The 25,835-nt window shown below is 56.6% G+C and overlaps 2 protein-coding genes across 2 annotated transcripts; one reads left to right on the top strand and one right to left on the bottom strand.

Moving 5' to 3' along the window:
- Window positions 1-502: 502 nt before the first annotated feature.
- MIND_00641800 (Clavaminate synthase-like protein) lies at window positions 503-2,143 on the bottom strand (the record flags this gene model as incomplete). Its single annotated transcript, XM_037363154.1, has 11 exons — window positions 503-784; window positions 839-904; window positions 952-1,055; window positions 1,106-1,167; window positions 1,218-1,233; window positions 1,285-1,364; window positions 1,411-1,522; window positions 1,567-1,609; window positions 1,655-1,774; window positions 1,828-1,970; window positions 2,017-2,143. 11 exons carry the CDS (start codon window positions 2,141-2,143, stop codon window positions 503-505), a joined length of 1,155 nt encoding a protein of 384 aa, XP_037221075.1.
- A 669-nt stretch (window positions 2,144-2,812) lies between these two features.
- On the top strand, window positions 2,813-4,296 carry MIND_00641700 (PHB domain-containing protein; the record flags this gene model as incomplete). The annotated part of the gene is made up of 8 exons (XM_037363153.1): window positions 2,813-2,924; window positions 2,970-3,067; window positions 3,120-3,152; window positions 3,203-3,314; window positions 3,373-3,514; window positions 3,568-3,594; window positions 3,641-4,050; window positions 4,103-4,296. The coding sequence occupies exons 1-8, from the start codon at window positions 2,822-2,824 to the stop codon at window positions 4,294-4,296; spliced, it is 1,119 nt and encodes a 372-aa protein (XP_037221074.1). The 5' UTR covers window positions 2,813-2,821.
- Window positions 4,297-25,835: the final 21,539 nt, after the last annotated feature.

Here is a 25,835-nt window from a genome sequence, read left to right as displayed (position 1 = left end):
GTATAACTCCAGCATTGGACCCATAGAACCCTCAGGCTCAAAATACAATCAGGGGCATGACAGTGTCATGCCATGACTGCTAGCATTAGGTTGGATATATAGTAGATAATATATGATACCTACCAGAAGTAGGTCTAAATCAGACTAAGATTACTTAGTACTATTGGTAAGCACACTGACTGGGAAAATAGCTTTCATCATCTACACAACTATATTTGAATCTTCTGTGACTATAATATAGTATAGTCATAATATAACATGATATATTCAAATATAATCATATTTAAATGATCAGTCAAGTGCATAATATATTTATAATATTCTAAATATATTCAATATCTAATCAACCATGATAGGTAAGCACCAGCTTAGAACAAAATATGAAAATTCCCTCTTTTTGTAGGAGACTGGGCCTAAAATGGTCAATCTAGGTCCCAAAGGTTATCACTGACTGGTTTTCAATTCTTTATATATACTTATTCACTTACTGGGATCTCAAACACTAATTGTAATGCTTTACTACCACCCCAGCGATGACCTCCTCCTCGACCCGCGCGTCCTGCTTGCTCCGCACGAGCGTACTCCGCCCATACGCCGCCGTCACGCCCTGGCGCCACGCCTGCATCGTCGGCGCGTCCGCATCCGCGCACTGCCGCTGGACGCCCACGTGCTGGAGCACGGGGCTGTGCGTGTGGGGCACCAGCGGGAGCGCGTCGTTGGCCATGGCGAAGTAAAATACCCCGACGCGTGCTCGCCCGCGCTGATCGGCGGGGGGCTGGATCACCTGCGGACTGCGCGTTAATATTAAAAATTATAAATGGAGGTGACGGAGACGGACACGATGGCGCGTGGCGGGGTAGAAGCCGCCGCAGAGGAATGTGAGGACATCTCCGGCGTTGATGACCTGACAGGAAAGATGAGCACAAGCTTTATCATGGTCACGGGCCTCACCAGCGCATTCTCCATGTGGCGCACCCATCGCCATTGTCCGTCTGGAGAAAGGATTTGCAGACCGCCCACAGGCTGCGACCACAGAATGGTGACTGAGCCGATGTCTGTTTAAAGCAGATGGGGCAACGTCGATCCTGTTAGAGTAAGTACCTACCTGTATGTCCCTTGAGCCACACTTGCTTTGTGCGCTGTTCTTCGTCTACTGATCGAGGATAGCTGGTAATGTGTATCAAGAGAATGTCGTGCAAGATGGCGCAGTAACGTACTATTTCATAAATCGCACTGCAAACAGGTCGATTCAGAAGATTTTTGAGCCATCTCTGGACGGCACACCTGATGATTCGCCCGCCTCGTCGAACGAATGCTGCTCCACCAGCGCCTCGTCCGGCAGACCCATGCCCATCGCCAGCAATCTATAACCAGACATTTAGAGAATCAGACGGCAGATGGACTCCGCACCGCAAGATCGGATGTAAAATGTTGAAGTGGTTATGACGCGCGAACGCCTCAATTTCGGCGAGATAGGGACGAAGAGGCTCGGGATGGGGGCGATTGTACACCTGACGATTGACTATCTTGTATCAGCATTGGATATACAGATTGCGCCGCCCTGACTGTTGTAATGCTCGATTTGGTCCTGCACACCGTCTTCGATTTTCTACCGGAGTTAAGATGGCTCTGGAGAGAGAAACGAGGTGCTCACCCACGTCTGCCGGGGCTTGTATCCCTCGTACACGCTTGCTGATTGGCCCGTGTAGATCGCCTTCTCGCCTTCGGAGACGGCGTCGAAGGTCTCGTTGGCTATGCTGAACATGCGGGTCGTCTGGAACTCATCTTAGCAAGCCTAAGGTCATACGGCCCGGTATCCGTTTGTACCTGTTCCGCGGAGTAACCGTGATTGACGACGTAGAAAAACCCATGAGTGCGCATTGCGCGAACGACCTCTGTGGCGAGCGATCTGCGGCCGGAGAGTGTGTGGCCTTGCGACAGGTCGATGACGGCGAGGTCCGCATAGGGCACTTTATCGTAAATGAGCGCTGGCATTGCCCGGAGGACATCACGCACAGTTTTCTTTCGTAGCTGGCGGGGCGACATATTGCGGCGGTGCGGCTGCGGTGGACAGGCCAGCGAGGGTGGTGGTAACCTGGGCAAGCCGACGGGCAGCGACACTGTTGTTGGTGGTGGAAGGCATCGTTGGGTATTGGAGGGAGCGAGTGGGCCATATTTATAACCTGCCCGAAGCACCCCCGTGGATTCTGCAGACCCATCGGCATTCGTATGGGAAGCGAAGATCGGGTCGTCGTCTGCTAGGTTGGGAATATATGCCCGACCACCGCCGGCAGGCTGAAGCATAGACTTCATGTCGAGTGCGATCCGCGATAGCTTGAGCGTTGCGATCAGATTTAAGAGCAACAAACAACAACAACAACAGAACTCACGTCGCAGGTTTAGTGACAAAATGTCCGTCCCAGTTAGGCCAAATGATGAAATGAGCACAAGGCGAAAATCCCTCTTGGCAACGTAGGACTCGGGACACACCGGGCGTTCTGCGCAGCTTGGAAGGATCGACTCGTGTAAAAAGTCATTGAGAAGCGGGTGAGAACGGGGGGGACTGCTGTCAAGCGAGATGCATATCAGCACCAAAGCTGTGGCCAAACTTGTGGTCTCTACAGCTTTCTGCTGGAATTTGGTGCCGAGCTGCGGTGAGCACCAACGGATCCTTGTAGACCGGAGACACAATTGAATTCCGTGGAGAGTGACTGGCGTGTGACGTAGGGCTAGATGTCGGCCCGACTGCGCTTTCCCCCTTGTCTTTCCACGACCCCGCATATAAAGCGCGGCACTCCCACCTAGTCTGCTCTTAACCACCATGTCGACACTCCAAGGCACCCTCGACCGCAAAGACCGCATTCCCTCTCCCTCGGAGTCGTCGAGCTCCCATGGCAATGTTGTCGACCACCACGCTGCCCATGGTTAGTTCTGAGTTCCTCTGAAGGTTGGAAGCTGACACCGTATAGTGACGGATGAGCCGACCGTTGGTGGTCCTCGACGAACGGGCGATGCTGGGAAGGGCCATATGATACAGGTGCAACCTCTGAAGCGAGCAGAGATGCAGGTATGTACCAACCACTATTGTAGACCACGAGCTCATTTTCTTCTTCTTCCAGCCTTCGTATGCGCAGGACCTGGGGACTGGGGAGGTGCGTGGCCAACCTTCTTCATTGCTGCACCCTCAATGACATGAATTTAGGTTACCCATGGCATTTATGGGTCCCTCCTCAACGGCCTTGGGACCATCGTTGGTTTATGCGGCATGGTTCCATGCTGCCCCTGCCCCAATCCTTTCCGCGAAGTCCAACAAGGTGCGTCTCTTGTCAGTCGCCGTTTCGACTGTCCCTAAATGTCTCCCTACCTCATCAGGTTCTGTCGGGCTCGTCTCTCGCTTTGGACAGTTCTACAAGTCTGTCGACCCCGGTCTCGTCCAGGTCAACGTGTGCACCGAGTCGCTGAAGATCGTGGACGTGAAAATCCAAATTAGTCCCATTGGCCGGCAGAGCGTCATGTCCGTACTCCAAAACGCGTCATGAAACCCATCTCATCGCGCTTTTTTTTTAGCACGCGGGACAACGTCAACGTTGAGATGTGCGCTCTCCACCTGCCATTCTATTCCTGCTCATTCCAAGTTTAGCGACTCCGTCATCTACTTCCAAATTTGCAACCCCTACCGCGCAGCCTTTGGCATCACCGACCTGCGTCAGGCCCTTGTCGAGCGGGCCCAAACGACCCTTCGTCATGTTGTCGGTGCCCGTGCGGTACAGTCTGTTGTCACAGAACGAGAAGCTATTGCTTTTGAAATTGCGGAAATCGTTGGGGATGTAGCAGACAAATGGGGTGTGGCGATTGAGGGCATTCTCATCAAGGACATCATCTTCTCCCCCGAGGTCGCCGCCAGCTTGAGCAGCGCGGCTCAGCAGAAGAGGTTGGGAGAGAGCAAGGTCATTGCTGCTCGGGCGGAGGTCGATTCGGCTCGACTCATGCGGCAAGCGGCGGATATTCTGGCCAGTCCAGCGGCTATGCAGATTCGACAATTGGAAGCTCGTAAGTCATTGCGCGTTTCTTTCCTTGCATGCATAGCTGATGAGTTGCTTAGTGCAAACCATGGCCAAGTCGGGGAACAGCAAGGTCATATTCGTCCCCATGCAGCTCCAGTCAGACGCCATCTCCCAACTCGCGTCTGGTTCTGGGACCGGCGGGTCACAGTATGGCAGCGCTGTCCAGAGCGAGTCTGGTGTCGACGGCGGGATGAACAGGATTGGGATGCTCAACAGTGTCGCCAATATGTGAGACAACTACTTGAATCTCGTTATTCATTCTGCATTGATTTGATCTTTTACTTACGCACTTTGTACGACTGCCTACCATGATTTATGCCCAGTTACTTTACCCTGTACGACTACGAATGCTCTGTTGTTTGTAATACGGAAGACTTGGTTCGCGTGTGACTCAGGCTTCAATGCTTACTTGCTCTTGCCCCTTGTGACACGTTCGTCATTGGCTGAAAAGCAATCGATACCTGGACCACAACACGCCCGAGACATCCTCTTCCACCCATGACATATGACACCCTCGGCTTCGGAACACGGGCTCTTCTCCCATCATGTCTGCCGCTATGTCGACTTTTTTCGAATTCTTCTCCCGCCGAACCGCGCAGATTCACGCTGACCGCCTCCCATAAGGACCTGCCTTAAGCTGGCCCTGCATGCAGGGCGTCATCTCCAGTTTGTCACTTCTATGAACCAACCTGTGGCTGACTTTCGGCAGCTCGTCGAGTACTTTACAGTTTTCACCACCTCGCCCCTGCGGATTCATGTCGCTTTCCTTGGATTCGCCTCAAGCGGGCAAGTGCAATGCTGGCAAGCAGAGGCGCTCCGGACAAGCACCCGACAAATGCCCACGGGGAACGCATGAAGAGTAGTACTGTGGTGACCGCAGTCAATTGGGTCAAATGGGCATCTGTTCTGGTCGAATCCTTCCCGGCGATGTTATTCAGGTTTCCGGTGTACTGATGCCAATGTTTCCCAGCGCCGGCCAGCCTCAGCGCACGGTTCTAAGAGTTCAAGTTTTCTCCCGCTGACATCTCCGAGTCTGACGACCTGGCAGGTTTGCAGGCCCGCGCCGCAGTGCTACTAGTAGCTTGCGCTACATATAATACACGCTGACTTTTCCTTCAACTGGCGTTGACGGTCCATCCGAGCAGGACGCCGGGAATCCAATCCGCAGCCTGATCGTGCGATTGAACGATCCGCAGCATCGAGCGCCCGTTTGGGGCGCCCGCGATCGCCCTAAGTTTGGCAAGAACCCGACCGGTTGTCCCATGCGAAAGGTTCGAATGTTACACAAGCCGGGATGCCCGGTTCAGGCGCGGCGTCAGCAGGCCGCCCTTGAACAGGGCATGGCTGCATGCATATGTGCATATATCTTGGCTGCTGCAGCTTGTCAGAAAACTCCTTTCTTCACCTTCTCTCCGGCTGCTCCCGATGCGGACGTTCTGGTGGTCCCTCAGCCTGCCTTCAACACGCGAATTCGAGGAGGACGGGTCAGAACTCGAAGGCTCGGACATCCCACTACTAAACCGTCACGACATCGAGGCAGCTCCGCCATCTGAATGGCGGCGGACAACTTCACGGCCGTTGTGGGTGCTGGCGCTGTGTGTGCTTGGTGGATGGGCGTTGGGGTTCCTCATGGGAGGGGTGGGGTCCACTATGTTTGTCCACAAAGCCGACGCCGAGCTACCACCCAATTCCAGTTCCAGTCCCAAATCTGACTCCGATCCCAACTCGGAGAGCGTCTTGCGGGCGACCGCCGTTGCGAGCGTTGACGCGCTCTTTGCCCGCCAGTCGGCGACGCTGTCGCAGGCCCGCGCGCGATATGTTCTCCGCAATAATCGGCCCCCGCCGCCGTCGTTCTCCAAATGGTTCGCCTACGCGCACGAGCGGAAATGCCTCATCGACGAGTACGACCAGGTATACGCCGACTTTAAAGTCTTCTACGACATCGCGCAGGAAGACCGTGGGTACTTCCGGCGGATGGCAGAGAAGGCTGCACGCCAGGTGAGTGTGTCTGTGGCTTACTCAAAGCGGTACTGATCTCCACAGACGGAAAATCGGGACGCTTGGATTGTGAACACGACAGTGACGAAGGGAAGCCCGTCGTTCACTGGCCACACTGCGTACGATGGGTACTGGCCGGTCACGTTCCCTCGGGTGAGTCACCCACTGTCTGTTGTAATATTGCCCCGACCAATGACCATATGCCCCCCAGTTCACCAAGATATTCGGCGACATGTCGTTCCTCGTGAGCGGCCGCGATGAGCCGCGTGTGGCGTTTAACCCCCGCAGCCCAGAGGCATGGCAGCGCCTGCGGGACTTCACCAGCGGGAAAACGCCGGGAAGTGCCGAATCTAAAGCCTTTTCGCTGGAGCCGTCGCCCTCGGCAGGCTGGTTCGCCGAGCAGGGCTGCGTAGTGCCGCTTGAGAACGAGGGGATGTTTCGAAGCGCCAATAACCGGAGCGGTTGTAGGTTGGCAATCATATTCGTTTCAAGGCTAACACAGCAGCAGTTATTCTCGCGACGGTGAACCCCGCTTTCACGACCGAGCTGTATCCCATCCTGAGTATGGCGAAGGTGTCTGCGTGCTTTGCCGACATCCTCTTCCCGACCGAGGTACGCCTAGTCCATGCGGGACGTGGAGGGCTGACCAGAAACAGTTCTATTACAGCTACTCATGGTGGTATCAGCCCTTCGCGTACCAGGACCGCGTCAAGTGGGGCGATAAGCTCAACAAAGCATGTTCGTGCTCTATATTTCCCTCAGTCCCTGCTAACTTCCCAGACTGGCGCGGTGGGGCCACAAACGGGCGCTTCCTCGACAACTCGACATACCACTCCTTTCCACGCTTTATCCTCGCGGACCTGTCGACCGCGCACCCGGAGCTGCTCGACGCCAAAATCACTACCTTCCCCGGCTCGGTGGACCGCCACTGCCACGCCGACTGCGATTCCGCCCCGATCATCAAGGAGTACGGCATCGCCGGCCAGCGCACGCCACGCGAGGACGTGTACAAGTACAAGTACGTCGTCGACGTCGACGGCGCAACGTTCTCGGGGCGCTTCTGGGGCCTGCTGCTCAGCGGGTCGCTCGTGTTCAAGGTACTCCCGTCCTTCTGTTCTGATAACTGATGGTGACTGATTGCAGTCCACGATCTTCAACGAGTTCTTCAACAACTGGGTGCGCCCGTACGAGCACTACGTCCCCGTGCTGCCGGACCTGTCAGACCTTGTGGAGAGGATCGAATGGGCTAACGCGCACCCAGAGGAGGCGCGGCTGATCCAGCTGCGCGGGCTTGAGGTCGCGCGGCGCGTGCTCAGCGACACGCAGAACGACTGCTATTGGGCAAATGTGCTGATGCACTGGGAAGAACTGATGGCCATGGGCGCCGGCGAACAGCCGTGACTTTGGTGCTTTTTTTGGACATGTAGACTTGTTAATAGTTGTTATAAGTAGATGATGAGGGTAGCTACTAGTATATCTGTATATATAGTATATTAGGTCTAGTTGGAGTGTAGCCCCAAGGAGTTCAAAATTTTTATCAGGCACATGGGTAGGGGGGAGGAGGGGGGGGAGGAGGGGGGGGTCCCCAGAGGGTAAAAAAAACTTTTTGTATATGAAAGATTTGAGCCTTATATAGGTGTAGTAGAGACACTGGAAATATAGTGTATACACTCTAATTTATATGTTTCACAACCCCATACTTATATCTACTAGTATATACTTTCAGGCCCATGAGCTTGGATAGGACACCCTGTTATAGGCCCATTGGGCCATCATCAGGTAATTGCCAGTAATGGGAGGTGAACATATTGAAGAGTTGATATGGCCTGCCATGTGTGTTTGAGGGTTCCAGGTACATACATACCCTATATACATACACATACACATACACATACATAAATCTTTTTGAAAAAAAAAGTTTCACAAAGATTGAATTTTTTGTGCCACTTTTTGATCACATGAATGGACACATGGTGCTAATCGTGGGAACATATTACCCTATATGGCAGGAGGAGGGGTCCCCAGAGGGTTGGAAAAAAACTTTCTGACCCTATATCTGTGATTCAGATCTTGAACCCCCTTGTGTAGCCCAGCTCTGAATTCAATATGCAAATGGTTCTTGGCCCAATGGCTGCCAGTGTCAGGGAAACCTCCCTTTTGGCCCCCCAGAGACAATTCCAATTCCAGTCCGACCCCCACTCAAGCCCGCGCCATCACAGGTCCATCAATGCCCTCCCAGTGGTTGCCCTGAGACCTGGCTTGCGACACTGCCCAAGCCTTCTGTGCCTGACAGCAGCTACAGGCAAGCAGTATAAGTATAGTCAGCTATCTAGCAGAGTTTCTTCTCTTTGGATCCTCCCCTGCGAGGACCTTGACCTCAGGCCTCTGGGGTTGCCCTTACAGATTTTCTACAGTATTATCCAGCAGCAAAATGTTTTCTTATAAATACATGTACAGATTTATCCAAGATTTATCTTTAGATTTTTCCTTTGTAGAAATCCCAGGGTAAATTAGTGGATAAATATAACATGTATCGATAAGTTTCACACTGGGTTTTTGTGCTGGAAAAAGGTTAGCTTTATTTGTCAGGGGAACCCCCGCTTCGGCCTCCTTCGGACCCTCCGAACGCATCCGAGGCGCATCCGACCGGCGCCCCCTCGGACGCTCCGACCCACCCCGACCATCGTCCACGGCCTCCTTCGCCCGCACAATCACCGATCCGTCAAGACCCTCCCAACAATCACCTTGGGACAGAGCCTGCGACGCCGCTCAGGCCTTCTGCGCTCTACGTCAGCAGTTACGGACGACCAGTATATAGTTAGCGCCCTAGCAGGCGGACCCTTAGAGTTTCTTCTCTTTGGATCCTCCCCTGCTAGGTCAGTCCCTCTGTGTATTTCCGTAGCTTTTATTCACGCTTTGGATCCTCCCCTGCTAGGCTATCGTCGGAGTCTCCAGGGTTGCCCTTACAGCAGAAGAAACTCTCTACGGGATTAACCGGTCAAGATTGCCAGGTTCGGCACTGACTCAGGCTCAGAGTACGAGTCCGTACCCCCCCTCGTCACCGCCCCTGCCACTTGACCCCTCCTCCTCTGCTCTTGTCGTCTTTACGCCCGCTATGTCTACCGGAGCTGCTTCGGACGCTGACCCGCGCATGGATGCACTTGAGGCGAAACTAGACAACCTCACCAATATCCTCACCCACCTTGCTTCCGGCTTCCGCTGCCGCACCACCTTTGGCAGCTCCTGAACCGCCTTCGGCATCTCCGAATGCCCCCGACGCGGATGCGTTATTTGGTGACATTACTGTCGCCTCAAAACTGGTCTTACGACCAAACCACCCGTTTGCGTTTAACGGAGATCGCAAACGCGGCCGTGCCTTCCTATACGCAGTCAAGACTTATGCCCGGCTTGCCCCGGGAGGCCTTCGTGGTCAATGGAGAGCTGAGCGAAGAAAAGGCCGTCCGCTACGCCATGTCCTATATGGCGGAGGGACCTGCTCAGCAGTGGGCAGAGCGTCATGGAAGCAAAACCCCTTTCCCCTTCCCTCGGTGGAACCTATTCCTCTCCGAGTTTCGCCTTCGGTTCGTTGAGGAGAACGAGCAAGACCTCGCGCTCGCCAAGTTGGAAAGCGCGGGTTATCATATGGGAATGCGGGACGTCTACGGATACACCGACGACTTCGAGGACCTAATGGACCTTGCCGGATTCGAAGACGCGTTGGTTAAGGCGACCAAGTACCGCCATGGACTTGACCCCTTGATCAACAACGGCATCATGTCCTCGAACGACCCCCCAGACCTCCGTGACTATCTGGGCTGGCGCACTCGGGCTTTCCGCCAGTACGAAGCCTTGGTGCGGGCAAAGCTCAAAGGGACCACCCCCGCAGACGCCTTCGGGGGCTCCGCGCGGCGCATTCCCTATTGCCCGTTTGGCAACTCCGTTCCCCATCCGCCCGGTGGCCGCACCAGCGCCACCCGCGGCCCGTGCCCCCGTCTTGGTACCTCCGGCTCCCGTCCCTATGGAGCTGGATTGTACTAGGGCTCGGGGTGCCCCTCGTCGAGCCTGTTTCAGATGCGGCGACCCCAATCACTTGGCTCGGGACTGCCCGCTCCCCGCCGACATCCGCCACGTGGACATCCTCGACGAGGTAATCCAGCAACTTGGCGATGAGATGCTGGGAGAGCTACTCGCCCGGTTGTCCGACACCGCGGCCCTAAGCGGAGGCGCATTCGGAGGTTCCGGCAGAGGATTTTGTCCCCCGCGACAAGTGACCGGTGTGCCCTCGTTCGCGTCCGTAAATCATTCCACTTGTTTGTATGATGAATCAACTCCCTTGCCCTACAACGAGCCCGAAACGAAAGACGCACCCCCCCTGCCCCCTCTGAAGCCCCCGTTCGGATTCGCCGACTTGCCTGGGAGAAAAAGCTACCTGGCAGTTATACCATCTCTGCCGCCCCTGGGGTTAACTCGCTCCACCTCCCCCTCAAACTTGAGTCCACTGCAAATGCGCTCAAGCTCTCCCTCTCAGGCCTGGTCGACTGCGGAGCGACTTCGGACTTCATTGACACAGAATACGTCAACCGAAACAACATGCCAGTCCGAAATCTCTCAGTACCCATTCCGGTCTACAACGTTGACGGTACCCCCAATGACGCTGGGTCTATTCGTCAAATCACGGACCTCGTCCTACAGTACAACGGACATTCAGGATTTGATACTCGGGTACTCGGAGCTCCTGGCTCAAAAAACACAACCCCGAGATCAACTGGGAAACGAAAGAGGTGAAAATGAGTCACTACCCCCGAAGCTGCTCCACTTGCCGCGACAAGGAACAGACCGAGCGCGCTGAGGTTCGGCGCCTCCGACTCCTCAAATCGCGCTTGCTCTCGGGCGCCTTCCCCACTGTTTGTGCTATCGATATTGCCGGCCCAGATGATGCTGACGACGAACTTGGAGCTACTTCGGACCCTCCGAGTCCCTCCACCAGATCTCGACAACAACGAGCATCTTGAAGACGGCGACCACATCTTCTACACCTCTTTCCGCCCAGCCGAGGAGATCCGCGCTGGGAGTACAGTGTCCCAACGCCTCGCAGAAGCCTTTGCCCGTAACTTGGCCCCCCCACCTTCGGAGATTCCAGACTGGGCCAAGGAGTTCCAAGACGTCTTTGACAAGGAGTCCTTCGATACAGTACCAGAACAAAGGGCTTGGGACCACGCTATTGAACTTGTCCCCGACGCGAAACCCGCCAACTGCAAGGTGTATCCGATCTCCCCCCTTGAACAGCGCGAACTCGACACGTTCATCGAGGAAGGACTTGCCACAGGCCGTATTCGCCCTTTGAAATCTCCGATGGCTTCCCCCGTCTTCTTCGTTAAGACAAGGGACGGAGGACTTCGGTTTGTCCAGGACTACCGCGCCCTCAACGCAATGACGATTAAGAATCGGTACCCCCCTCCCGTTGATTAATGACCTTATCAACAGGCTCAAGGGTGCCCGTTATTTCACTAAACTTGATGTTTGTTGGGGCTTCAATAACGTCCGGATTAAAGAAGGAGACGAGTGGAAGGCAGCCTTTCGGACTAACCAAGGGTTGTTCAAACCTTTGGTGATGTATTTCGGCCTGACGAACTCCCCCACGACTTTCCAAACGATGATGAATGACATTTTCCAGGACCTCATCCTCTCAGGAGACGTTATGATCTACCTTGACAACATCCTCATCGCGCATTCGGACCTCCGTAAGCACCCATAGGTGTAGTATTTGGCCTAAGCTTCAAGCAGTAGCTAGGGCAGAGCTTTCCTAAATTTCAAGCTCTAGCTTACTAGCAACTGCTAGCCAATTTGCCTAAAGTCTTGTGATATAATTATCAAAGATCAGTACTGATGTATCAATTTGATGTCTATGACTAAAATATTACTATATATAGTACTGCTGACTCCTTTTCTTCAGGCCGATGACCCAGTTAAACGTTGGGTGGGCTGTGAGAATGAACTTTCCTATTTTGGACAGAAATGATGTAGCTCTATGTGGCCATTAGATATATTGATGGCAATCAAAAATCGTTCCACATCAATAACATTTCTCAGAGAGGGCAATGGTTTTAATAATCAAGTCAAAGAGAGCCTTAATAAAAATTAAACAAGCTTTTTAAAAATATGTGACATATGTGACATCTCCACCCAGGCTAAGCAATAGCTAGCAAAGTAGCTAGATGTAAGGGCAACCCCGGAGGCCTGAGATCAAGGTCTAGCAGGGGAGGATCCAAAGCGTGAACATTGGTAAGCAAATACAAATGAAGCTGACCTAGCAGGGGAGGATCCAAAGAGAAGAAACTCTAAGGGTCCGCCTGCTAGGGAGCTGACTATATACTGCTTGTCCGTAGCTGCCGCTGTCGGGCACAGAAGGCTTGGGCGGCGTCGCAGGCAAGGTCCCAGGGCGACCGTTGGGAGGGCGTTGACGGATCGGTGATTGTGCGGGCGAGATGGAGGGCCGGACCGGAGACGGAACCGGAGTCGGACCGGAGTTGGAGGCGTCTCCGAGGGGCCAAAAGGGAGGTTCCCCTGACACTAGAAGCAACAGCTAAGCTATAGCTATACAAGCTGTAGCTAGATATTTAGGAAAGGACTGCCTAAGCTGTAGCTTCTGAATTCAGGCTGTATATTACCACTATGGCTCCCGTAAGCACCGCGAGATCGTCAAGGAGGTCCTTCGGCAACTCCGAATGCACAAGTTGTACCTTCACAAGGAGAAGTGCGACTTCGAGAAATCGTCAATCAAGTACCTGGGGGTCATTATCTCTCACAACCATGTCGAAATGGACCCTGTTAAAGTCGCCGGAGTCTCCGCTTGGCCTCCGCCTGAAAATAAAAAGAACGTCCAGCAGTTTCTGGGGTTTGCTAACTTCTACTGCAGGTTCATTCGGGATTTCTCGGCCCTTGCGCAGCCTCTCTTACCACGGAATACCCGAGAAGTACATTTCGGACCGTGGCTCCCACCCTTTGAATGCGGCGTCCCGACGCATAGACCGGAACGGAATCGAGTCGAAGGTCGCGGAGGCGATGTGTCGTGGCTTGCCAGGGTACTTACGATAGAACTCCGCGATTTTCTCCGAGGTGAAGACACGGTCGAAGCGGACCCACTGGTCGTGCGACGCGTCGTAGCCTTTCCATCTGACAAAGTAATTCAGCCGTTTATACCTCACCCTTGCGTCCAAGATTTCCTCTACTTCCCACTCCGGGACTCCGTCCTCGAGGTCCGGAGGGGGCTGGTCGTAGCCGGGGCGTCCGTTGAAGGGGTCGTCCTGGGCGAGCTCGAGCTTGACGACGGGGAAGACCGGGTGGAGCTTCGAGTAGCGCGGAGGGAGGTCGAGCTTGTAGGCACCTTTGCTGATCTCCGCGACTATCTTGAACGGTCCAAGGCGGCGATGGGAGAACTTTTCCGAGGGGCAAGTCGTCCTGATGTCAGAGGCATCCAGCCAAACACGGTCGCCAACCTTAAACTCCGGAGACGGAGTGCGTCTCCGGTCGTAGTAGCGCTTGTACTCCTCTTTGGCCTTAGTGAGCGCGGCCTTGGCTTCAGCAACACCAGTGGCGATCCGGTCGCGGAACTCATTCACAGACTCCATAGCGGAACGGACTCCGGGTTCGAAGCCCATGCGCGGAAGCCGTCCCGTGTCCGTCATGAAGGGGACTTGCTGCGTGGAGGAGTGAACATGGTTGTTGTGCTTAAACTCCGCGGCCGGAATCAACTCATCCCAGTCGTCCTGCTGATAGTTGGTGAAGATCCGCAGGTATTGCTCCAACTCCTGGTTGACGCGCTCTGTCTGACCGTCCGTCTGTGGATGATACGCGGTGGACGTGGCTGGCTTGATGCCGATTAGACGCCAGAGTTCTCGGGTGAAGTCCGCGATGAACTGTGAGCCACGGTCGGAGACGTACTTCTCCGGAGTCCCGTGATGGCGCCAGACATTCCGGTAGTAGAGGCGGGCTGCCCCTACTGCATCGACCGTCGTATGACACTCTGAGAAGTGGGCGCGCTTTCTGAGGGTGTCAACGACAACCATGATTGCGTCGTACCCATGGGCCTCGGGGAGCTCAACGATGAAGTCGACGGAGACGGTACGCCAGCGCTCCGGGGGCGTTTCCGTCGGGTGTAGCTCTCCGTGGGGCAGTCTCCGGAGTGCCTTGGTGCGACAGCACAAGTCGCAGGTCGCGACGTACCGGCCGATATGGCGAGACATCTGAGGCCACCAGTAGTTCCGAGAGACCAACTCCAGGGTCTTGAAGCGACCAGCGTGTCCAGCGACTCGAGTGTCATGGCAGAGCTCGATGATGCGTCTCCGGAGGTCCTTATCCTTAGGTACGACAATCTTCCCACGAAAGTGAAGAAGACCACCGGAGACAGCCCACTCGTCGGAGCGCGAGGAGCGGGGGCCTCGAGCTTGACCTTGGACCTTTAGGAGTTGCCGGGCCGCTAGTGCGACGGGCTCCTCTAAGTCAGGCTCACCGGAGAGGGCATCACGGATGTCGCGAAGGAGTTCAGAACCAGGGCCGGAAACGGAAACACCTTCGAGAGCGCGGACATGGAAGAGTTCGGGCCGGAGAAGCACGACGTCGGAGTTGTCGGAATCGATTCCGTGGTCGGGTCTCCGAGAGAGGGCGTCAGGTCGGCCCATGTCGCGGCCGGGCTTGTGGTGCAGCGTGAAGTCGAACCGGGAGAGGTAGAGGGACCAGCGGGCCTGTCTCCGGTTGAGGTGCTGCGTCTTCCTGAAGTACTCCAGATTCTTATGGTCAGTCCAAATCTCGACGGGATGCGCGGCGCCCTCGAGGAAGTGTCTATACTCCTCGAGTGCGCGGATGATCGCCAGCATCTCCTTGTCGTGGATTTCGTAGTTGCGCTGGACATCATTTAAGCTTTTGGAATAGAATGCTACAGGGTGCCACTTCCCGTCCGGGGCGGATTGTGAAAGAACCGCCCCCGTCGCATAATCAGAGCTGTCCGCCTCGAGTCGGAAAGGCCGTGCGTCGTCCGGAATCGCCAGGACCGGTTCCGAGGTGACCGCGTCCTTGATCGCTTGGAACGCGGAGGCCACCGCATCGCCCCAAGTCTATTGCTGGTCCTTCTTGGTGAGCGCAAAGAGAGGACGCGCGAGGGCCGAGAAGTCCCGAATGAACCTGCGGTAGAAGGAACTGTTGAACATCCTTCTTGTTGTCCGGAGTCGGCCAAGCGGAGACGCCTGCGACCTTGACGGGGTCCATTTCGACGTGGTTGTGGGAGATGATGACTCCGAGGTATTCGATTGACGATTTTTCGAAGTCGCACTTCTCCGCTCGGAGGTACAACTTATGCTCCCGGAGTCGGCGTAAGACCTCCTGGACGATCTGTCGGTGTTTCCGGAGGTCGGAATGGGCGATCAGGATGTCGTCCAGGTAGATCATGACGTCTCCGGAAAGGATGAGGTCCTGGAAAATGTCATTCATCGTCGTTGATCAGCGGAAGGGGGTACCGGTTTTTGACAGTCATCGCGTTGAGAGGGAGAGCACGGTAGTCCTGGACGAGCGGAGTCTGCCGTCCTTCTTCTTGACGAAGAAGACCGGAGACGCCATCGGAGACTTGGAGGGGCGAATCCGGCCCGTCGAAAGCCCTTCCTCGATGAACGCGTCGAGCTCGCGTTGCTCAAGGGGTGAGATGGGGTACACCTTGCAGTTGGTCGGCTTAGCGTCGGGGACGAGTTCGATGGCGTGGTCCCAGGTTCTCCGTTCCGGGAGCGTGTCGAAAGACTCCTTGTTGAAGACGTCCTGGAACTCCTTAGCCCAGTCCGGGATCTCGGAGGGCGGAGGGGCGGAGTTCCTGGCGAAGGCTTCAGCCAGGCGTTGCGAGACAGTACTGCCAGCGCGTATCTCCTCCGAGGGGCGGAACGAGGTGTAGAAGATGCGGTCACCATCTTCAAGCTGACCATCGTCATCGTCGTCGGGCGGAGTCCGGCGTCAGATCAGGCAGGCCGGAGTCGTCACCGGAGACGGAATCGTCTCCGTCATCAGACCCAGAAAGGTCCATGGCGCAGACCGAGGGGAACGGGCCGGAGCGGAGTCGCTTCTGGAGCAGCCGGAGTCGCCGTAGCTCAGTCCGTTCAATGCGTTCTTCCTCGCGGCAAGTGGAGCAGCCGCGAGGGCACCGCGTCATCTTGACCTCCTTGGTTTCCCAATCGATCTCTAGGTTATGCTTCCGCAGCCAGGAGTACCCCAGGATGAGGTCTTGTTTACCAAGATGGGTGACGGCGAGTTGAACATGCTCGGAATGGCCTTTGTAGCGTAAGACCAAGTCCGCGATCTGGTTGATGGAGCCAGCATCATTCGGAGTGCCATCGGCGTTGAAGACCGGAATCGGTTGTGCCAGGGTGCGGACCGGAATGCCATTCCGAGCGGCGTGGTTCGTGTCGATGAAGTCGGAGGTGGCACCACAGTCAACAAGCCCAGAAAGGGAGAGCTTCAACGCACTGGTGGTGGACTCTAGCTCCAACGGGAGGTGGAGGGAGTTCACTCCAGGGGAGGCAGCAACGGTGTACTGCTTGGGCAATTTCTTTTCCCAGGCAGTGAGGCGGCGAAGGACGATGACCGGAGTCACAGGCGGAGTCGGAGACGGAGTCGAAACGGGGCGGGGGGGGTATGTCTTTTGTTTCAGGCTCGTTGTAGGGCAAAGGAATTGATTCGTCATACAAACAAGCGAAACAATTTATGGACACGAACGAGGGCACACCAGTCACTCGTCGCGGGGGACAAAATCCTCTCCGGCCATCGACTCCGCAGCCGTTTCCGGCAACGCGGCTGTGTCCGAGTAGCGGGCGATCAACTCCGCTAACATCTCGTCACCGAAGTTGTTGGATTACCTCGTCGAGGATGTCCATTGAGCGAACGTCGGCGGGGAGGGGGCAATCCCGGGCGAGATGGTTTGGGTCGCCGCACCTGAAGCAGGCGCGACGAGGGGCACCCCGAGCCCTGGTGCGATCCAACTCCATGGGGACGGGAGCTGGAGGCACTGGAGCGGGGGCGCGGGCCGCGGGTGGCACGACCGGAGCCACCGGGCGGAAAGGGGCCGGAGCCGGGATGCGGTTGACCGGAAACGGAGTCCGAATCAAACCGCCAGGCGTCTTGGGGGCGGCTGACTTGATCAGCTTGGCCCGGACCAGGGCCTCGTATTGACGGAAGGCCCGGGTGCGCCAGCTAAGGTAGTCCCGGAGGTCCGGGGGGTCGTTCGAGGACGTGATTCCGTTGTTGATCAGGGGGTCAAGTCCGTGGCGGAACTTGGTCACCTTGACCAACGCGTCTTCAAATCCGGCGAGGTCCATCAGGTCCTCGAAGTCGTCGGTGTACTGGTAGACATCCTTTGTGCCCATGTGATAGGCGGAAGTCTCCAGTTTGGAGAGAGCATGATCTTGCTCATTCTCCTCGACGAACCGGAGTCGAAACTCGGAAACGAACGAGCCCCAGGACGGAAACGGAAACGGGGCTTTGCTTCCGTGGCGCTCCGCCCATTGCTGAGCGGGTCCTTCTGCCATAAACGACATGGCATAGCGGACGGCCTTTTCCTCGCTCGCCTCTACGGAAACGGAAACGGGGCTTTGCTTCCGTGGCGCTCCGCCCATTGCTGAGCGGGTCCTTCTGCCATAAACGACATGGCATAGCGGACGGCCTTTTCCTCGCTCGCCTCTCCGTTGACCACGAAGGCCTCAGGGGCAAGGCGGGCGTAGGTGCGGACCGCATAGAGGAACGGCGGCCCGCGTTTCCGATCGCCGTTGAAGGTGAACGGAGGGTTTGGTCGCAAGACCAATTTTGAGGCGAGGTTGATGTCGCCAAAGAGGGCCTCGGAATCGCCCTGAACCGGAGTCGGAGTCGGAATCGACGTCTCCGGCGATGGTGTTTGGGGTCCGCCAGCAGTATTAGCGGCGGCAGCGGCAGCGGAAGCCTGGGTGGTGAGAAGAGTAAGGGCCTCAGTTAGGCGGTCGATTTTCGCCTCGAGTGCATCCAGCCGAGTGTCAGCGTCAGGAGTAGCTCCGGAAGGCATGACAGGTGCGGGGACAACAGGAGTGACAGAGGAGGAGGGGACAAGCGGTAGGGGCGGTGACGAGGGCGGAACGGACTCGTATTCCGAGCCTGAGTCAGCGCCCGAACCTAGCAATCTTGTCCGGTTGATCCCGTAGAGAGTTTCTTCTGCTGTAAGGGCAACCCCGGAGGCCTGAGATCAAGGTCTAGCAGGGGAGGATCCAAAGCGTGAACATTGGTAAGCAAATACAAATGAAGCTGACCTAGCAGGGGAGGATCCAAAGAGAAGAAACTCTAAGGGTCCGCCTGCTAGGGAGCTGACTATATACTGCTTGTCCGTAGCTGCCGCTGTCGGGCACAGAAGGCTTGGGCGGCGTCGCAGGCAAGGTCCCAGGGCGACCGTTGGGAGGGCGTTGACGGATCGGTGATTGTGCGGGCGAGATGGAGGGCCGGACCGGAGACGGAACCGGAGTCGGACCGGAGTTGGAGGCGTCTCCGAGGGGCCAAAAGGGAGGTTCCCCTGACACTAGAAGCAACAGCTAAGCTATAGCTATACAAGCTGTAGCTAGATATTTAGGAAAGGACTGCCTAAGCTGTAGCTTCTGAATTCAGGCTGTATATTACCACTATGGCTCCCGTAAGCACCGCGAGATCGTCAAGGAGGTCCTTCGGCAACTCCGAATGCACAAGTTGTACCTTCACAAGGAGAAGTGCGACTTCGAGAAATCGTCAATCAAGTACCTGGGGGTCATTATCTCTCACAACCATGTCGAAATGGACCCTGTTAAAGTCGCCGGAGTCTCCGCTTGGCCTCCGCCTGAAAATAAAAAGAACGTCCAGCAGTTTCTGGGGTTTGCTAACTTCTACTGCAGGTTCATTCGGGATTTCTCGGCCCTTGCGCAGCCTCTCTTACCACGGAATACCCGAGAAGTACATTTCGGACCGTGGCTCCCACCCTTTGAATGCGGCGTCCCGACGCATAGACCGGAACGGAATCGAGTCGAAGGTCGCGGAGGCGATGTGTCGTGGCTTGCCAGGGTACTTACGATAGAACTCCGCGATTTTCTCCGAGGTGAAGACACGGTCGAAGCGGACCCACTGGTCGTGCGACGCGTCGTAGCCTTTCCATCTGACAAAGTAATTCAGCCGTTTATACCTCACCCTTGCGTCCAAGATTTCCTCTACTTCCCACTCCGGGACTCCGTCCTCGAGGTCCGGAGGGGGGCTGGTCGTAGCCGGGGCGTCCGTTGAAGGGGGTCGTCCTGGGCGAGCTCGAGCTTGACGACGGGGAAGACCGGGTGGAGCTTCGAGTAGCGCGGAGGGAGGTCGAGCTTGTAGGCACCTTTGCTGATCTCCGCGACTATCTTGAACGGTCCAAGGCGGCGATGGGAGAACTTTTCCGAGGGGCAAGTCGTCCTGATGTCAGAGGCATCCAGCCAAACACGGTCGCCAACCTTAAACTCCGGAGACGGAGTGCGTCTCCGGTCGTAGTAGCGCTTGTACTCCTCTTTGGCCTTAGTGAGCGGCCTTGGCTTCAGCAACACCAGTGGCGATCCGGTCGCGGAACTCATTCACAGACTCCATAGCGGAACGGACTCCGGGTTCGAAGCCCATGCGCGGAAGCCGTCCCGTGTCCGTCATGAAGGGGACTTGCTGCGTGGAGGAGTGAACATGGTTGTTGTAAGCGAACTCCGCGGCCGGAATCAACTCATCCCAGTCGTCCTGCTGATAGTTGGTGAAGATCCGCAGGTATTGCTCCAACTCCTGGTTGACGCGCTCTGTCTGACCGTCCGTCTGTGGATGATACGCGGTGGACGTGGCTGGCTTGATGCCGATTAGACGCCAGAGTTCTCGGGTGAAGTCCGCGATGAACTGTGAGCCACGGTCGGAGACGTACTTCTCCGGAGTCCCGTGATGGCGCCAGACATTCCGGTAGTAGAGGCGGGCTGCCCCTACTGCATCGACCGTCGTATGACACTCTGAGAAGTGGGCGCGCTTTCTGAGGGTGTCAACGACAACCATGATTGCGTCGTACCCATGGGCCTCGGGGAGCTCAACGATGAAGTCGACGGAGACGGTACGCCAGCGCTCCGGGGGCGTTTCCGTCGGGTGTAGCTCTCCGTGGGGCAGTCTCCGGAGTGCCTTGGTGCGACAGCACAAGTCGCAGGTCGCGACGTACCGGCCGATATGGCGAGACATCTGAGGCCACCAGTAGTTCCGAGAGACCAACTCCAGGGTCTTGAAGCGACCAGCGTGTCCAGCGACTCGAGTGTCATGGCAGAGCTCGATGATGCGTCTCCGGAGGTCCTTATCCTTAGGTACGACAATCTTCCCACGAAAGTGAAGAAGACCACCGGAGACAGCCCACTCGTCGGAGCGAGGAGCGGGGGCCTCGAGCTTGACCTTGGACCTTTAGGAGTTGCCGGGCCGCTAGTGCGACGGGCTCCTCTAAGTCAGGCTCACCGGAGAGGGCATCACGGATGTCGCGAAGGAGTTCAGAACCAGGGCCGGAAACGGAAACACCTTCGAGAGCGGGACATGGAAGAGTTCGGGCCGGAGAAGCACGACGTCGGAGTTGTCGGAATCGATTCCGTGGTCGGGTCTCCGAGAGAGGGCGTCAGGTCGGCCCATGTCGCGGCCGGGCTTGTGGTGCAGCGTGAAGTCGAACCGGGAGAGGTAGAGGGACCAGCGGGCCTGTCTCCGGTTGAGGTGCTGCGTCTTCCTGAAGTACTCCAGATTCTTATGGTCAGTCCAAATCTCGACGGGATGCGGGCGCCCTCGAGGAAGTGTCTATACTCCTCGAGTGCGGGATGATCGCCAGCATCTCCTTGTCGTGGATTTCGTAGTTGCGCTGGACATCATTTAAGCTTTTGGAATAGAATGCTACAGGGTGCCACTTCCCGTCCGGGGCGGATTGTGAAAGAACCGCCCCCGTCGCATAATCAGAGCTGTCCGCCTCGAGTCGGAAAGGCCGTGCGTCGTCCGGAATCGCCAGGACCGGTTCCGAGGTGACCGCGTCCTTGATCGCTTGGAACGCGGAGGCCACCGCATCGCCCCAAGTCTATTGCTGGTCCTTCTTGGTGAGCGCAAAGAGAGGACGCGCGAGGGCCGAGAAGTCCCGAATGAACCTGCGGTAGAAGGAACTGTTGAACATCCTTCTTGTTGTCCGGAGTCGGCCAAGCGGAGACGCCTGCGACCTTGACGGGGTCCATTTCGACGTGGTTGTGGGAGATGATGACTCCGAGGTATTCGATTGACGATTTTTCGAGTCGCACTTCTCCGCTCGGAGGTACAACTTATGCTCCCGGAGTCGGCGTAAGACCTCCTGGACGATCTGTCGGTGTTTCCGGAGGTCGGAATGGGCGATCAGGATGTCGTCCAGGTAGATCATGACGTCTCCGGAAAGGATGAGGTCCTGGAAAATGTCATTCATCGTCGTTGATCAGCGGAAGGGGGTACCGGTTTTTGACAGTCATCGCGTTGAGAGGGAGAGCACGGTAGTCCTGGACGAAGCGGAGTCTGCCGTCCTTCTTCTTGACGAAGAAGACCGGAGACGCCATCGGAGACTTGGAGGGGCGAATCCGGCCCGTCGAAAGCCCTTCCTCGATGAACGCGTCGAGCTCGCGTTGCTCAAGGGGTGAGATGGGGTACACCTTGCAGTTGGTCGGCTTAGCGTCGGGACGAGTTCGATGGCGTGGTCCCAGGTTCTCCGTTCGGGAGCGTGTCGAAAGACTCCTTGTTGAAGACGTCCTGGAACTCCTTAGCCCAGTCCGGGATCTCGGAGGGCGGAGGGGCGGAGTTCCTGGCGAAGGCTTCAGCCAGGCGTTGCGAGACAGTACTGCCAGCGCGTATCTCCTCCGAGGGGCGGAACGAGGTGTAGAAGATGCGGTCACCATCTTCAAGCTGACCATCGTCATCGTCGTCGGGCGGAGTCCGGCGTCAGATCAGGCAGGCCGGAGTCGTCACCGGAGACGGAATCGTCTCCGTCATCAGACCCAGAAAGGTCCATGGCGCAGACCGAGGGGAACGGGCCGGAGCGGAGTCGCTTCTGGAGCAGCCGGAGTCGCCGTAGCTCAGTCCGTTCAATGCGTTCTTCCTCGCGGCAAGTGGAGCAGCCGCGAGGGCACCGCGTCATCTTGACCTCCTTGGTTTCCCAATCGATCTCTAGGTTATGCTTCCGCAGCCAGGAGTACCCCAGGATGAGGTCTTGTTTACCAAGATGGGTGACGGCGAGTTGAACATGCTCGGAATGGCCTTTGTAGCGTAAGACCAAGTCCGCGATCTGGTTGATGGAGCCAGCATCATTCGGAGTGCCATCGACGTTGAAGACCGGAATCGGTTGTGCCAGGGTGCGGACCGGAATGCCATTCCGAGCGACGTGAGTTCGTGTCGATGAAGTCGGAGGTGGCACCACAGTCAACAAGCCCAGAAAGGGAGAGCTTCAACGCACTGGTGGTGGACTCTAGCTCCAACGGGAGGTGGAGGGAGTTCACTCCAGGGGAGGCAGCAACGGTGTACTGCTTGGGCAATTTCTTTTCCCAGGCAGTGAGGCGGCGAAGGACGATGACCGGAGTCACAGGCGGAGTCGGAGACGGAGTCGAAACGGGGGCGGGGGAGGGTATGTCTTTTGTTTCAGGCTCGTTGTAGGGCAAAGGAATTGATTCGTCATACAAACAAGCGAAACAATTTATGGACACGAACGAGGGCACACCAGTCACTCGTCGCGGGGGACAAAATCCTCTCCGGCCATCGACTCCGCAGCCGTTTCCGGCAACGCGGCTGTGTCCGAGTAGCGGGCGATCAACTCCGCTAACATCTCGTCACCGAAGTTGTTGGATTACCTCGTCGAGGATGTCCATTGAGCGAACGTCGGGCGGGGAGGGGGCAATCCCGGGCGAGATGGTTTGGGTCGCCGCACCTGAAGCAGGCGCGACGAGGGGCACCCCGAGCCCTGGTGCGATCCAACTCCATGGGGACGGGAGCTGGAGGCACTGGAGCGGGGGCGCGGGCCGCGGGTGGCACGACCGGAGCCACCGGGCGGAAAGGGGCCGGAGCCGGGATGCGGTTGACCGGAAACGGAGTCCGAATCAAACCGCCAGGCGTCTTGGGGGCGGCTGACTTGATCAGCTTGGCCCGGACCAGGGCCTCGTATTGACGGAAGGCCCGGGTGCGCCAGCTAAGGTAGTCCCGGAGGTCCGGGGGGTCGTTCGAGGACGTGATTCCGTTGTTGATCAGGGGGTCAAGTCCGTGGCGGAACTTGGTCACCTTGACCAACGCGTCTTCAAATCCGGCGAGGTCCATCAGGTCCTCGAAGTCGTCGGTGTACTGGTAGACATCCTTTGTGCCCATGTGATAGGCGGAAGTCTCCAGTTTGGAGAGAGCATGATCTTGCTCATTCTCCTCGACGAACCGGAGTCGAAACTCGAAACGAACGAGCCCCAGGACGGAAACGGAAACGGGGCTTTGCTTCCGTGGCGCTCCGCCCATTGCTGAGCGGGTCCTTCTGCCATAAACGACATGGCATAGCGGACGGCCTTTTCCTCGCTCGCCTCTACGGAAACGGAAACGGGGCTTTGCTTCCGTGGCGCTCCGCCCATTGCTGAGCGGGTCCTTCTGCCATAAACGACATGGCATAGCGGACGGCCTTTTCCTCGCTCGCCTCTCCGTTGACCACGAAGGCCTCAGGGGCAAGGCGGGCGTAGGTGCGGACCGCATAGAGGAACGCGCGGCCGCGTTTCCGATCGCCGTTGAAGGTGAACGGAGGGTTTGGTCGCAAGACCAATTTTGAGGCGAGGTTGATGTCGCCAAAGAGGGCCTCGGAATCGCCCTGAACCGGAGTCGGAGTCGGAATCGACGTCTCCGGCGATGGTGTTTGGGGTCCGCCAGCAGTATTAGCGGCGGCAGCGGCAGCGGAAGCCTGGGTGGTGAGAAGAGTAAGGGCCTCAGTTAGGCGGTCGATTTTCGCCTCGAGTGCATCCAGCCGAGTGTCAGCGTCAGGAGTAGCTCCGGAAGGCATGACAGGTGCGGGGACAACAGGAGTGACAGAGGAGGAGGGGACAAGCGGTAGGGGCGGTGACGAGGGGGAACGGACTCGTATTCCGAGCCTGAGTCAGCGCCGAACCTAGCAATCTTGTCCGGTTGATCCCGTAGAGAGTTTCTTCTGCTGTAAGGGCAACCCCGGAGGCCTGAGATCAAGGTCTAGCAGGGGAGGATCCAAAGCGTGAACATTGGTAAGCAAATACAAATGAAGCTGACCTAGCAGGGGAGGATCCAAAGAGAAGAAACTCTAAGGGTCCGCCTGCTAGGGAGCTGACTATATACTGCTTGTCCGTAGCTGCCGCTGTCGGGCACAGAAGGCTTGGGCGGCGTCGCAGGCAAGGTCCCAGGGCGACCGTTGGGAGGGCGTTGACGGATCGGTGATTGTGCGGGCGAGATGGAGGGCCGGACCGGAGACGGAACCGGAGTCGGACCGGAGTTGGAGGCGTCTCCGAGGGGCCAAAAGGGAGGTTCCCCTGACACTAGAAGCAACAGCTAAGCTATAGCTATACAAGCTGTAGCTAGATATTTAGGAAAGGACTGCCTAAGCTGTAGCTTCTGAATTCAGGCTGTATATTACCACTATGGCTCCCGTAAGCACCGCGAGATCGTCAAGGAGGTCCTTCGGCAACTCCGAATGCACAAGTTGTACCTTCACAAGGAGAAGTGCGACTTCGAGAAATCGTCAATCAAGTACCTGGGGGTCATTATCTCTCACAACCATGTCGAAATGGACCCTGTTAAAGTCGCCGGAGTCTCCGCTTGGCCTCCGCCTGAAAATAAAAAGAACGTCCAGCAGTTTCTGGGGTTTGCTAACTTCTACTGCAGGTTCATTCGGGATTTCTCGGCCCTTGCGCAGCCTCTCTTACCACGGAATACCCGAGAAGTACATTTCGGACCGTGGCTCGCAGTTCATCGCTGACTTCACGCGCGAACTCTGGCGCTTAATTGGCATCAAACCGGCTACCTCTACGGCTTACCACCCGCAAACCGACGGACAAACCGAACACGTTAACCAAGAGCTCGAGCAGTACATCCGGATCTTCACTAACTACCAACAAGACAACTGGGACGAGCTTATCCCTGCCGCTGAGTTCGCCTATAACAACCACGTTCACTCCTCCACTCAACAGGTACCCTTTATGACGGACACTGGTCGGCTCCCCCGAATGGGTTTCAAGCCAGGCGCCCGCTCAGAGTTGGAGTCGGTGAACGAGTTTCGCAATCGGATAGCTAACGGCGTCTCCGAGGCAAAGGCCGCGCTCGTTAAAGCCAAAGACGAGTATAAACGGTACTACGATCGGAAGCATTCGGACGCTCCGAATATTCAAGTTGGTGATAAGGTTTGGCTGGACGCTTCTGACATCAGAACGACTCGGCCCTCCGAGAAGTTCTCCCACAAGCGCCTCGGACCGTTCAAGGTGCTCACAGAGGTTAGCAAAGGTGCCTACAAGCTTGACCTCCCCCCGCGTTACTCCAAGCTCCACCCCGTCTTCCCCGTTGTTAAGCTCGAGCCCGCTCAGGACGACCCCTTCAATGGATGACCCGGCTACAACGAACCGCCCCCCGAGCTAGAGGACAGAGTCCCCGAATGGGAAGTCGAGGAAATCTTGGATGCCAGGATAAGGTATAAGCGTCTTAACTATTTTGTCAGGTGGAAAGGCTATGATGCTTCACATAACTTGTGGGTTCGGT

The sequence above is a fragment of the Mycena indigotica genome (genome assembly GCF_014461135.1).
Source record: "Mycena indigotica strain 171206Taipei chromosome Unknown Mind.scaff0005, whole genome shotgun sequence".
NCBI classification, from domain to species: Eukaryota; Fungi; Basidiomycota; class Agaricomycetes; order Agaricales; family Mycenaceae; genus Mycena; species Mycena indigotica.
Note: the sequence above shows the minus strand (reverse complement) of the source record. Positions and strands in the feature narration are given on the sequence as shown.